Source organism: Oncorhynchus gorbuscha, linkage group LG24, assembly GCF_021184085.1.
Source record: "Oncorhynchus gorbuscha isolate QuinsamMale2020 ecotype Even-year linkage group LG24, OgorEven_v1.0, whole genome shotgun sequence".
NCBI classification, from domain to species: Eukaryota; Metazoa; Chordata; class Actinopteri; order Salmoniformes; family Salmonidae; genus Oncorhynchus; species Oncorhynchus gorbuscha.
The window spans coordinates 6649201-6662225 of NC_060196.1; the positions used below are offsets into that span (position 1 = coordinate 6649201).

The following is a 13025-nucleotide window of genomic DNA, read 5'->3' on the forward strand; positions in this document are numbered from 1 at the left end:
TGGGGGGACCAGAGGTATGCTAATGGAAACAGACTGACCCTACATGGGAACAACAGACACCATGTTATGGGGGGACCAGAGGTATGCTAATGGAAACAGACTGACCCTACATGGGAACAACAGACACCCTGTTATGGGGGGACCAGAGGTATGCTAATGGAAACAGACTGACCCTACATGGGAACAACAGACACCATGTTATGGGGGGGGACCAGAGGTATGCTAATGGGAACAGACTGACCCTACATGGGAACAACAGACACCCTGTTATGGGGGGACCAGAGGTATGCTAATGGAAACAGACTGACCCTACATGGGAACAACAGACATCCTGTTATGGGGGGACCAGAGGTATGCTAATGTAAACAGACTGACCCTACATGGGAACAACAGACACCATGTTATGGGGGGACCAGAGGTATGCTAATGGGAACAGACTGACCCTACATGGGAACAACAGACACCCTGTTATGGGGGGGACCAGAGGTATGCTAATGGGAACAGACTGACCCTACATGGGAACAACAGACACCATGTTATGGGGGGGACCAGAGGTATGCTAATGGGAACAGACTGACCCTACATGGGAACAACAGACATCCTGTTATGGGGGGACCAGAGGTATGCTAATGGGAACAGACTGACCCTACATGGGAACAACAGACATCCTGTTATGGGGGGGACCAGAGGTATGCTAATGGAAACAGACTGACCCTACATGGGAACAACAGACACCATGTTATGGGGGGGACCAGAGGTATGCTAATGGAAACAGACTGACCCTACATGGGAACAACAGACACCATGTTATGGGGGGGACCAGAGGTATGCTAATGGGAACAGACTGACCCTACATGGGAACAACAGACACCATGTTATGGGGGGGACCAGAGGTATGCTAATGGGAACAGACTGACCCTACATGGGAACAACAGACACCCTGTTATGGGGGGGACCAGAGGTATGCTAATGGGAACAGACTGACCCTACATGGGAACAACAGACACCCTGTTATGGGGGGGACCAGAGGTATGCTAATGGAAACAGACTGACCCTACATGGGAACAACAGACATCCTGTTATGGGGGGGACCAGAGGTATGCTAATGGGAACAGACTGACCCTACATGGGAACAACAGACATCCTGTTATGGGGGGACCAGAGGTATGCTAATGTAAACAGACTGACCCTACATGGGAACAACAGACACCATGTTATGGGGGGGACCAGAGGTATGCTAATGGAAACAGACTGACCCTACATGAGAACAACAGACACCCTGTTATGGGGGGGACCAGAGGTATGCTAATGGGAACAGACTGACCCTACATGGGAACAACAGGGTTATTCCTTTTTCTATTTGAAAGGGAAGAAAGAAAAAGAGGGGTCCCAGGTGAACACAGGAAAACACATGCTTCTCTTCTTCTTCTCCTCCTTCTGTAATCCACCGGAGACTCACGCCCCATTTGGTTCCCATTAGCATAACTCTGGTCCCTCTGCCCCGTGTCAGAGTCCAGTCACACAGCTGCACATAGGACAGGGACCTCTGTCATTGTGGCTGCGAAGCAAAAAGCAAAGCAGAACTGACATGGAGGACTGGTGTTGTGCTGTGGGGATTTGAAAGGCAGAAGGAGAGGCCTGTGTTCGAAGTTGACTACATTTTCCCTTTCCCTTGTAACCGGGCGTTTTATACCGAAAGCCTGCGAACAAATGATTAATCGTTGTTTACTCAGCAGCATTTAGGAATTGGAAGGCAAGAAAGTTCCGTTTTAAGTCAGACCCAACGTATAAAGCCAAACAAGCAAAAATTTGCCTCTGAATTTGTGGCGTGTTGCATCTGCTACAAAGACCTCCTTTATCCCACACAGTTTTATTTGTCACCTGGTTTCAATATGGACTCTGTGAAGTCCTGAGACTATCTCTCCGAGAGAGAGCCAGGGCCTGCTTTATGACACGCACCATGCCTGCTTTCCCTGCACACGTTGGACACACATTTCTGGCAGGAAGCAGACAGCGTTTCAGCAGCTAACTCATGGATGAGATAGTATCTTGCGGGTGGAAGAGAGGACAAGATGCTCCCAGTGTTTTACAGTGACCTGGGCATACACATTTAAGTTGGAGCTGCTGCGGACACACACACAAACAGACACACAGACACAGACAGGGATCTCATTTAACTCTCGGCTTTGCTTTACTCTCTACCAAAGAAATGTGGTCTGTGGTTCCATGTTCAACATGGGGAAAGGTTTCAATGAAATCTGAGACAGGGAACAATAACCATCCAGCCTCTCCCAGCTGGTCTGGCTGGCTTCCCTCTGCATGCATGGAGGAAACCGTGTGGAGGAGAGGAGTTAAGGGGTGGACTTTTGGGACGGGGACAAGTGGGGTTTTCTACTGTAATAGAGGACGCAAAGGGGCTGTTAGGGAGTGGACATTTTAGGGTGGGAGTGGAGTTGGAGTTTCAGAGTTGACATTGAAATAGGTCGAGGGTTAATGGAGGTGACATTTAAAGGTGTCATATAATAACGGAGTTGACAGTGAATATCATGTAGATGTCTCTACGTTACCAGGACAGTTCTGAGGCCAGAGGAGTTAACGGAATGGACATTGGAGAGAACAAGTAGCCCATTCCCCTCCTGCTCATTTTTCTAGTGTTTCAGGATGAACACAACACACACACACACACACACGCACACACACAGACCCACACACACACAGACACACACACACGCACACACACACACACGCACACACACACAGACACACACACACTCACCCCCCTCTCTGTGTCCTTTCCCTCACTGTCCCCCTTTAGCAGTGATCTTGAGAGGAAACCCTGGCGAGACACTATAGTGACTAATGCTCCAGTATCTGGCCAGCCAGGATGCTGATAACACAACCTCCCGCTCCACAGCAGGGCTGCGGGGACCAATATGAACGACTGTACAGGACCAGACCCAGCCCAGATCAGCTTCAGTCCAGACCCTGGCCACAGAGACACCAGAGAGAGAGAGGGGGAGGCTGGGGAGTTGCATCATCAGAACCCCTCTATCTCCTTCACTCCCATCCTCTAGTCCTGTTAAAGAACTACTTTGTTTTACATTCACATCCGCTACTCCCCTCATGTGTTGTAGACCGTCTCTAGTGTCGGTATGAACACACACTGCAAATAATCTAGACAGTCTCTAGTGTCGGTATGAACACACACTGCAAATAATCTAGACAGTCTCTAGTGTCGGTATGAACACACACTGCAAATAATCTAGACAGTCTCTAGTGTCGGTATGAACACACACTGCAAATAATCTAGACAGTCTCTAGTGTCGGTATGAACACACACTGCAAATAATCTAGACAGTCTCTATTGTTGGTATGAACACACACTCCAAATAATATCTCTCTCTCTCTCTCTCTCCTCCTCTCTCTCCCCCCAGTGTCTGTTCAGCAGTAATGTGCCCTTCTCCTCTAACTAGCCTGTAATACTTCAGCCTGTCTGGTTAATGGGGAGATATGAGAGGTGTTATTAGGCTGCTAGGCTAGCGTAATAAGTCATTGATTAGAAGGCCTTGTCACAGCAGCAGCACAGCAGACACCAGGGCTCTAATTGCTATATTAGACGACCTCCTTAACTATCTCGTCAACCATCACACAGCCCAGCGTGTAAACAGGGGGGTGCATGTGTGTGATATTTAATTTTATCTCTGGCTGCCTCTGTTTTATACAATGGCTTTAGCAAGTGGCAATTAGGACAGCGGACTGTGTTGTTGTCTAGCATTTAATTCTGGTTTGAGGAAAAACGTACAACTTTGATCTACCTCTGTGTTGGAGTTAGTTTTTGTGTTGTAACATGATAGGAAGTGGAGATCAGATTGTTTTGAGGAAGGAGTAGTGTGTGTAATAAATAGAGAATTGTCTGATGCCAAATCCAACCTGTTAGCAAGCAGGACAAATCCAACCTGTTAGCAAGCAGGACAAATCCAACCTGTTAGCAAGCAGGACAAATCCAACCTGTTAGCAAGCAGAACAAATCCAACCTGTTAGCAAGCAGAACAAATCCAACCTGTTAGCAAGCAGAACAAATCCAACCTGTTAGCAAGCAGAACAAATCCAACCTGTTAGCAAGCAGGACAAATCCAACCTGTTAGCAAGCAGGACAAATCCAACCTGTTAGCAAGCAGAACAAATCCAACCTGTTAGCAAGCAGGACAAATCCAACCTGTTAGCAAGCAGGACAAATCCAACCTGTTAGCAAGCAGAACAAATCCAACCTGTTAGCAAGCAGGACAAATCCAACCTGTTAGCAAGCAGAACAAATCCAACCTGTTAGCAAGCAGGACAAATCCAACCTGTTAGCAAGCAGGACAAATCCAACCTGTTAGCAAGCAGGACAAATCCAACCTGTTAGCAAGCAGGACAAATCCAACCTGTTAGCAAGCAGGACAAATCCAACCTGTTAGCAAGCAGGATAAATCCAACCTGTTAGCAAGCAGGACAAATCCAACCTGTTAGCAAGCAGAACAAATCCGACCTGTTAGCAAGCAGGACAAATCCGATCTGTTAGCAAGCAGGACAAATCCAACCTGTTAGCAAGCAGGACAAATCCAACCTGTTAGCAAGCAGGACAAATCCAACATGTTAGCAAGCAGGACAAATCCAACCTGTTAGCAAGCAGAACAAATCCGACCTGTTAGCAAGCAAGACAAATCCAACCTGTTAGCAAGCAGGACAAATCCAACATGTTAGCAAGCAGGACAAATCCAACCTGTTAGCAAGCAGGACAAATCCAACCTGTTAGCAAGCAGGACAAATCCGACCTGTTAGCAAGCAGGACAAATCCGACCTGTTAGCAAGCAGGACAAATCCAACCTGTTAGCAAGCAGAACAAATCCGACCTGTTAGCAAGCAGGACAAATCCAACCTGTTAGCAAGCAGAACAAATCAAAATAAACACTTTGGTTCTCATGTCGAGCCCGAAGGGAAACAAACAACAGTGGCAGAAAGCAAAACCGCACAATCTACGGATTAGCTACATGGTTGAAACCAGAGGGGTACCTGATTTATGCCACACCTGCGATAGACAACCAGTTTGACACACTAAAGGTGTAAGCCCCGTTCCCACCTTGCCAAAACCTAAACGATGTCCCTGTCTGCCCAGATGCCAACCTACTGGGCGGATGTGGTGTAATATGATGGTTAATCTGGGATTAGCTCGTGTTCACTTTGATACCTCCCTCCTGCTAATCTGGTTTAAAACACCTAGAGTTTTTAATCCTATTACGGTCACGGTCCTGTTACAGTGGAGTGGCACTTTATACTTGACGTACTGCAGTCAAATGACATGGCTAACACCGTGTGGCATGAGGGATTACATGTAGACATAGTCATAGCATGTCATTCTGTTTGATGTTGAGTCCTATCAAACGTTGACTGCTTGTATTACAGTACTGAACAGGTACAATACACTAGCAGAGGTTAGAATGTTACTTGTATGTATAAGTGTGTCCTTTGCCATGTGCAGTATTGGTATGAACACTGGTTCTTGTGATTGTGTTATTGCTGTCCCTCAGTGATGGTGTGAACACTGGTTCCTGTGATTGTGTTACTGCTGTCCCTCAGTGATGGTGTGGACACTGGTTCCTGTGATTGTGTTACTGCTGTCCCTCAGTGATGGTGTGAACACTGGTTCCTGTGATTGTGTTACTGCTGTCCCTCAGTGATGTGTAACTGCTGATGGGTCCTTGTGAAATATGGGTCATCTGCATCATGGACTACAACCTACGACCCTGTGTGTGTGTGTGTGTCGCGTCACTGTCACACTGCCAGTCACAGGCAATAAATCAGCTGCAGTGAGATAAGATAGTGTGTGTGGTAAATCGGTGAACTTCCTAAAGTAATTCTGGGAAATGACTGTAGTGTAAGAGGTGTGTGTCACGATGTGTGCTGAGAGTCGGGTAGCAAGTTTAGGGATTGAGTGTTTTAATAAATAAACACAACGTAATACAAAATAAAAAAGACGGACAACGCACAGACATGACACAGGAACAGAAACAATAACGCCTGGGGAAGGAACCAAAGGAGTGACATTCAGGGAAGGTAATCATGGAGGTGATGGAGTCCAGGTGCGCCTAACGATGGTGACAGGTGTGCTGCATAACGAGCAGCCTGGTGACCTAGAGGCCGGAGAGGTTGATGTAACGTTAGAAGAGATCTTCACCTTTTGGTTTTGTGATGACTCTCTCTGTGCAGAGAAGAGCGGCAGACTGATTCTGAAGTGGGGCTAAGACGTACATACTTATCCACACGCACCCATGTACTGTATGCACACACACCCTCGTGCATACACACGTGATGACAAAGAACCTTGGACATGATTGTGATTTTCCTGTCAAAATAAAGAGGCCGCAATCATATCCATCATCTTCTATAATACACATCATTCCCTTTTACAAGCGTGGTTGAATGTTTTCCTCTGTCATTTGTGTGATTACAGAAGATTTTACAGCCCTTAGCAGTCTAACACAGAAACACAGACTTTAGACATTTGGGATTGGCTCCACATCCTTTTCACCAAACGTGAAACATACAATCCGCATGCTGTTGAATCAGTGCTATTTCTACCAAGTTATTTATTTATGTTATCAACACCTCAGGCTCCATTCGGTCTGTGATTCAGGATTGTGAGTCGATAGCTACAGAAATATTGGAGGGAAAAATGTTAGCGCTGACTTCATGTTAGAATGAAACTCTTCCTGGAAATGACTTCCATAGCAACGTCTCGCTACGCTAATACGCTACAACCACAAATATTCCCCCTCTCCTTTAAGCAATTTGTCTTTGAAGACCGAGAGAGTTTTCGATGTAATTATTATAATTTATCAATTTAATCTTTTAACATAACAATGGACTGATAAGGCAAGGGGTGCCAACATTGTTTAATATAAAGTTTGGGCTTTTGGGGATTTTTCCTCCCTGCCTTTCCCTCCCCTTTTCCCCTCTCTCCCTCGTTCCTAGTACAGAGTCCTCTATGCCTTCCAGAATTCGTGGCAATGAGAAATGTGTGGCTTGGAGCTGTGTACATTTGGAAGCCTCTACCACAGTCGTTTTTCTAAATCCTTGTTCATGGTGGATATTGTTGGTATTTAACGTGGTTACACAGACCCCACAGAAGAATGGTGTGAGGCAGACCATATGCCAACTATGTTTAGCTGTTAAATCTTACATTTCCATCAGTGAAATCCTCCACCATAGAGGTGTGAATTAGCCTAGCATTTAAAGCAACTTCCTGTAAAACAGACCTCTTCTTCCTGTAAAACGGACGTCTCGACCTGTAGACTTTGAAGCACTTATGATTGACAGACCAGTGCTTCAGATTCTGGTGGACTGAGTTGGACTCTCCTGAGCTGTCTAGACACTTGACCTCTAACTGCTAAAAGCTTTTAGGGGTCAGCTCCAGTTCAGCCTCTACTATTGATTAATGGTGACTTAGTCAAAACAAGTGAGATATTCAATGAGAAGAAAAGAAAAGTGTTTCTGTCAGCTCAGGTGGGGTCAGGTTATGAATTAATGAAATAATTCATATTAGATAATACAAAGGGTATTGTGGGAAATCTGGTCATAGTGAATTCGTCAGAAGGCTTTTAACAGGGACTGACAGGGAAATTAGTACTACAATTGTAATATTAAAATGTAATTGAATAAACAAATTGTACTGTGCTGAAACAATTCAAAGCTGTTGCAGTACATAAATCTCCTTGAGAAATGAGCTCTCTGTGTGACTGTGTGTTGATGTGTTACTGGTGTACATCTGTTACGGTGTCTATCTGTGAAACCCTTCAGTTCTGTTTGTGTGACTGCTTGATTGATGAGTGCTCTGTAGCCTGAGCTCTGTCCTCTCCCTGCTCCCTCCCTCCCTCCATCTCTCTCTCTCTCTCTGTCTGTATGATCAGTTGATTGACATGACCTTCCTCTCTCCCCCTGTGTCTCTACAGGCCATTCGCTGCACTCTGGTGAACTGCACCTGTGAGTGTTTCCAGCCAGGAAAGATCCACCTGCGTACATGTGACCAGTGCAAGCACGGCTGGGTGGCTCACGGTAAGAGACGGCCATTTTGAATTCTGCCGACCTACTAACCAGGGTGATGGGAGTCACTGTGTCCAAGATGATCTGTACAGTAGTTGTAATATGAAATATTATTACATTTTTTGTACAAGAAGATTGTGTGGTATGGTAGGAAATCATTTTAACAATAGTGTATAACTGCAATAGTTTGTCACATTAGTCTGTCTCTCTCTCTTTTCTCTCTCTCTCTGCCTCTTTAGTCCTGTGAAGTTATATGCTCTCATAAACCTGCCTCTTTAGCCAGAGGAGAGAGGTCCTGACACACAGCTGTACTCTCCTTATACAGGGTCACTAAAGAGATCAGTATAATATGCAGTGCCTACATCTTTTATATAGGGCTGTGTTATCCCCTCGTAGATTCTACAGGTAACAGGTTCATATAAACGCTTAAAAGGGAAGATTCAATACATTTTTACCACATCAAAGATTTGATAAATATGTTTTTTTTGTTACCATAGAGAGATACCGTTCAACTTTAGTGTTTGTCCTGTGTATGTCTTTTATTTAAAAACATTGTCTTTTATTTAATACTTTGTGTCTTTTATTTAAATACTTTGTGTCTTTTATTTAAAAACGTTATGTCTTTTATTTAAATACTTTGTGTATTTTATTTAAATACTTTGTGTATGTATTTGATTTAAAAACTTTGTGTATTTTATTTAAATACTTTGTGTATTTTATTTAAATACTTTGTGTATTTTATTTTATATATATTTTATTTAAAAACTTTAAGTGTTTTGGGTCAAAGTCATACCTGTACCTACTACCTTAGAACAATATCCACGAGAGAGACAACCTCATGACTTGTTCAGGGGGGAAAAGGGACATGGAGCGAAAGAAAGAAAGAAGATGGAAAGCATAGAAAGGAGGGAACAGAGGGGAAAATAAGATAAAAGAAAACACCTGTTTGGCCCAAGTGTAGAGAGGGCCTTCAGCGATCAGCACAGGACCCCATTGAATATTTTTAATCTCCTTCTCTGAACTGTCAGAGGGCCCTTCTCCCCTTCGCTCTCCCCACGTTTCATTTCATCTCGGCATTGGCAGCCACTCTGACAAGCAGTTCTTCATTTTTTATGATGTTCGTGTCTCGCAGAGTGTGTTGTCAGGCAAAGCCCTCGTCAGCGGAAAGGCTGTCCTGGGATCAGAGGAGACAAAACCAGGTGTCATACAGACAGGCGAAGAGAGAAGAGGGGAGGGAGGAGTGGGAGGAAGGGAGGGATGGGGGAAAAAGGAGTGAAAGAGAGGGGGATGGAGAGAAAAGCAGGTGAGTGAGGGTAAGGTGGAGAGGGGGTGATGGGAGAGAGGTGGTGACGTGAGAGATAGGGTAGAGGGGAAGAGACAGGGTAGAGGGGAAGAGACAGGGTAGAGGGGAAGAGACAGGGTAGAGGGGAAGACACCGGGTAGAGGGGAAGAGACCGGGTAGAGGGGAAGATAAATGCATGCTTACTTACAGTGAAATGCTTACTTACAGTGAAATGCTTACTATTTACAGCAAAATGCTTAATTACTTACAGTGAAATGCTTAATTACTTACAGTGAAATGCTTAATTACTTACAGTGAAATGCTTACTTACTTAGTGAAATCCATACTTACAGTGAAATGTTTCCATACTAACAGTGAAATGCTTCCATAGTAACAGTGAAATGCTTCCATAGTAACAGTGAAATGCTTCCATACTATCAGTGAAATGCTTCCATAGTAACAGTGAAATGCTTCCATACTATCAGTGAAAAGCTTCCATAGTAACAGTGAAATGCTTCCATGGTAACAGTGAAATGCTTCCATAGTAACAGTGAAATGCTTCCACACTATCAGTGAAATGCTTCCATAGTAACAGTGAAATGCTTCCATAGTAACAGTGAAATGCTTCCATAGTAACAGTGAAATGCTTCCATACTATCAATGAAATGCTTCCATTGTAACAGTGAAATGCGTCCACACTATCAGTGAAATGCTTCCACACTAACAGTGAAATGTTTCCACACTAACAGTGAAATGTTTCCACACTAACAGTGAAATGCTTCCATACTTACTTAATAAAGTGAGATTGAAAAGGAGAGACACAGACAGAGGGAGATAGGGCACTTTGAGTGAGGGAGAGATGGAGAGAGAGACACTGTAGGTGCAAATAGAGATTGAAAGAGAGAGATGAAAAGAGGAGAGGCAGATAGGAGAGAGACAGAGACTACATAGAGAAAGGCAGTCAGTTACATTTGATCTCATAGATGTGTTGTTATCTCCCTGGTCTGTTACCTCCCAGAGAAGCCTGGAGACAGGGGGAAACGTGATAGTCATTACCTGGTGAGGCTGGCAGGGTGTGTCTGTGTTTAGGCATCTGCATGTGTGTGTACCTGCAGAGTATATGCAAGAGGGTTTCAGGACGGGATTCAAAGTTAACCATAAAAACATAGAACAAACACACATTTTCTTAACCAAAACGGCTGTTTTTCATTGACTAATGAACTGTCATTGAATTAGTATGTCCTGTATGTATGTTGAAGCCTACTCATGTTGATGTGTCCTTGTCCCCTCATCCCAGCGCTGGACAAGCTGAGCACGCAGCACCTGTACCACCCCACCCAGGTGGAGATAGTTCAGTCCAACGTGGTGTTTGACATCAGCAGCCTGATGCTGTACGGGACCCAGGCGGTGCCGGTCAGACTGAAGATCCTGCTGGACCGTCTGTTCAGTGTTCTGAAGCAGGAGGAGGTGCTCCACATACTGCACGGCCTGGGCTGGACCCTGAGGGACTATGTCAGGGGTTACATACTGCAGGTAGGCTCTGATACAGACGTGTGTTACTAGAACCGTACTAGCTAAACACACAGGAACACATAATAGACATTCACAGTGGAATATTTAAACAAGAAGGCCCGAGGAGGTGTGGTATATGGCCGATATACCACGGCTAAGGGTTGTTCTCAGAGATATACCACAGCCCTTAGCCGTGGTATATTGGCCATATATCACAAACCCCCGAGGTGCCTTATTGCTATTATAAACTGGTTACCAACTTAATTAGAGCAGGAAAAATACATGTTTTTCATACCCGTGGTATAATGTCTGATATACCATGGCTGTCAGCCAATCAGCATTCAGGGCTCGAACCACCCAGTTTATAATCAAATATATACACACTTACAAACTGATCACTGAATATGAATACACATGGATCACGTAACATATTTTAGATGTGAATATGCACTGTAATCATCCCAGATGTGAGTGTGTGTGATTCTCTTGGATGTTTAACAAGTCCACTTATTCAGACTCATTGCAGCCTCTATATATGTCACCAAGTGGGCACCGCAAATCACTCTCAACATTGCAGTACTTTTCCAAAGGCTATCTGTCAAAGAAACAGTAGCAACAATGGAACGTGTTTAAAGAGCTATCGCTCAATATTTCTCTCATTTTACTCTTTGTTTCCAACAACTTCCGTCAACAGTGTCCCTCTACAACAATGAAAAACAGAATGAAAAATAGAATAGAAAAATGTCACGCCAGCAGACTATAAAACCACCATTGTACTTACCCCTCCCTCCCTCCCTCCCATATAATTGCAGTCAGACACATTTCTTAATCAAAGGTAGAGGTTTCGGTCTCTCAAAACCCAAACCAAAGTGTTCCTGAATGAATTAGTTAAGAACGAGGGAACATGTGCTTGTGGTTAGGGTGTTCGGTGGTGTGTGTGTTGTCCAAAGCCAATAGCAGCGTTGTGGCGGCGTGGCGGCGAGGCAGACAAGGTACCGTGGCTGGGGCTTGTGTTCCACAAAGGCGTGTGGGTAAGTGGAACAGCATGGCTGGAGAGAAAGGAGAGATGGAGGGAGGAGAGGGCAGTTTTGAGGCCTTGTATTTTTGAAACAGCTTCTGTGAGTAAACTCTCGCAGACTTGTCGAACACACAGACACACACACAGAACAATACGCACACAATGGAGATACACACACAAACAAACAGATCCATGCATTCTTACAGGCTTTAGGTTGAGTTGCTGGATTTATTAGACTCAATATACCCAGGAGATTTGATTTTGCATTGTTGAAAAAATCCATCAAATCATTGTTTTATCTAGTTGTATTTTTTTCTTTTGATATAATTTAATTTTCAATTATTTTGCACTCTGACAAAAATAACATATTTGTCTTCCAATCCTCGTCCAACCCGTATAGTCTTAGACTGTGAGAAAGACCTCGCCATTGGCTGTCCAAACGTTCCAACTCAGTGTGGTTGGATCAGCTGGTTCTAATAGACTGTCTATCTAACTATCGTTGTTCAAACCACCCAGCCCAGACTAGTCACTAACCCCCCCTCCAGATCCCTTCAAAAAGGCCTTCAAAGGTTTCGCTCCGCAGCCCAAATTGTCAGTCACTTAAGGACAGTGAGCAGTCGTTGTAGCCTATTAGCCTGTAAGTAGCTATGAAATTCAATCATCTCCCAGCCTCAGGGCAGCCACGTTATGTCTGTGGTGCGTTTATTCTCTCTACTTCTCTCTCTGTCTGTCTGTCTGTCTGTCTGTCTGTCTGTCTGTCTGTCTGTCTGTCTGTCTGTCTGTCTGTCTGTCTGTCTGTCTGTCTGTCTGTCTGTCTCTCTGTCTGTCTGTCTGTCTGTCTGTCTGTCTGTCTGTCTGTCTGTCTGTCTGTCTGTCTCTCTCTGTCTGTCTGTCTGTCTCTCTCTGTCTGTCTGTCTGTCTGTCTGTCTGTCTGTCTGTCTGTCTGTCTGTCTGTCTGTCTGTCTGTCTGTCTGTCTGTCTGTCTGTCTGTCTGTCTGTCTGTCTGTCTGTCTGTCTGTCTGTCTGTCTGTCTGTCTGTCTGTCTGTCTGTCTGTCTGTCTGTCTCTCTCTCTCTGTCTGTCTGTCTGTCTCTCTCTCTGTCTGTCTGACTTTCTCTCTCGCTCTCTCAGGGCA

The 13025-nt window shown here is 44.7% G+C and overlaps 1 protein-coding gene across 1 annotated transcript in view; it reads left to right on the forward strand.

Moving 5' to 3' along the window:
* bnc2 (basonuclin 2) overlaps nucleotides 1-13025 on the forward strand; it is a 221855-nt gene that overhangs the window by 92821 nt on the left and 116009 nt on the right. Inside the window, 2 exon segments of the mRNA XM_046325475.1 lie at nucleotides 7989-8091; nucleotides 10659-10894. Coding sequence (XP_046181431.1) covers nucleotides 7989-8091; nucleotides 10659-10894 — 339 coding nt within the window.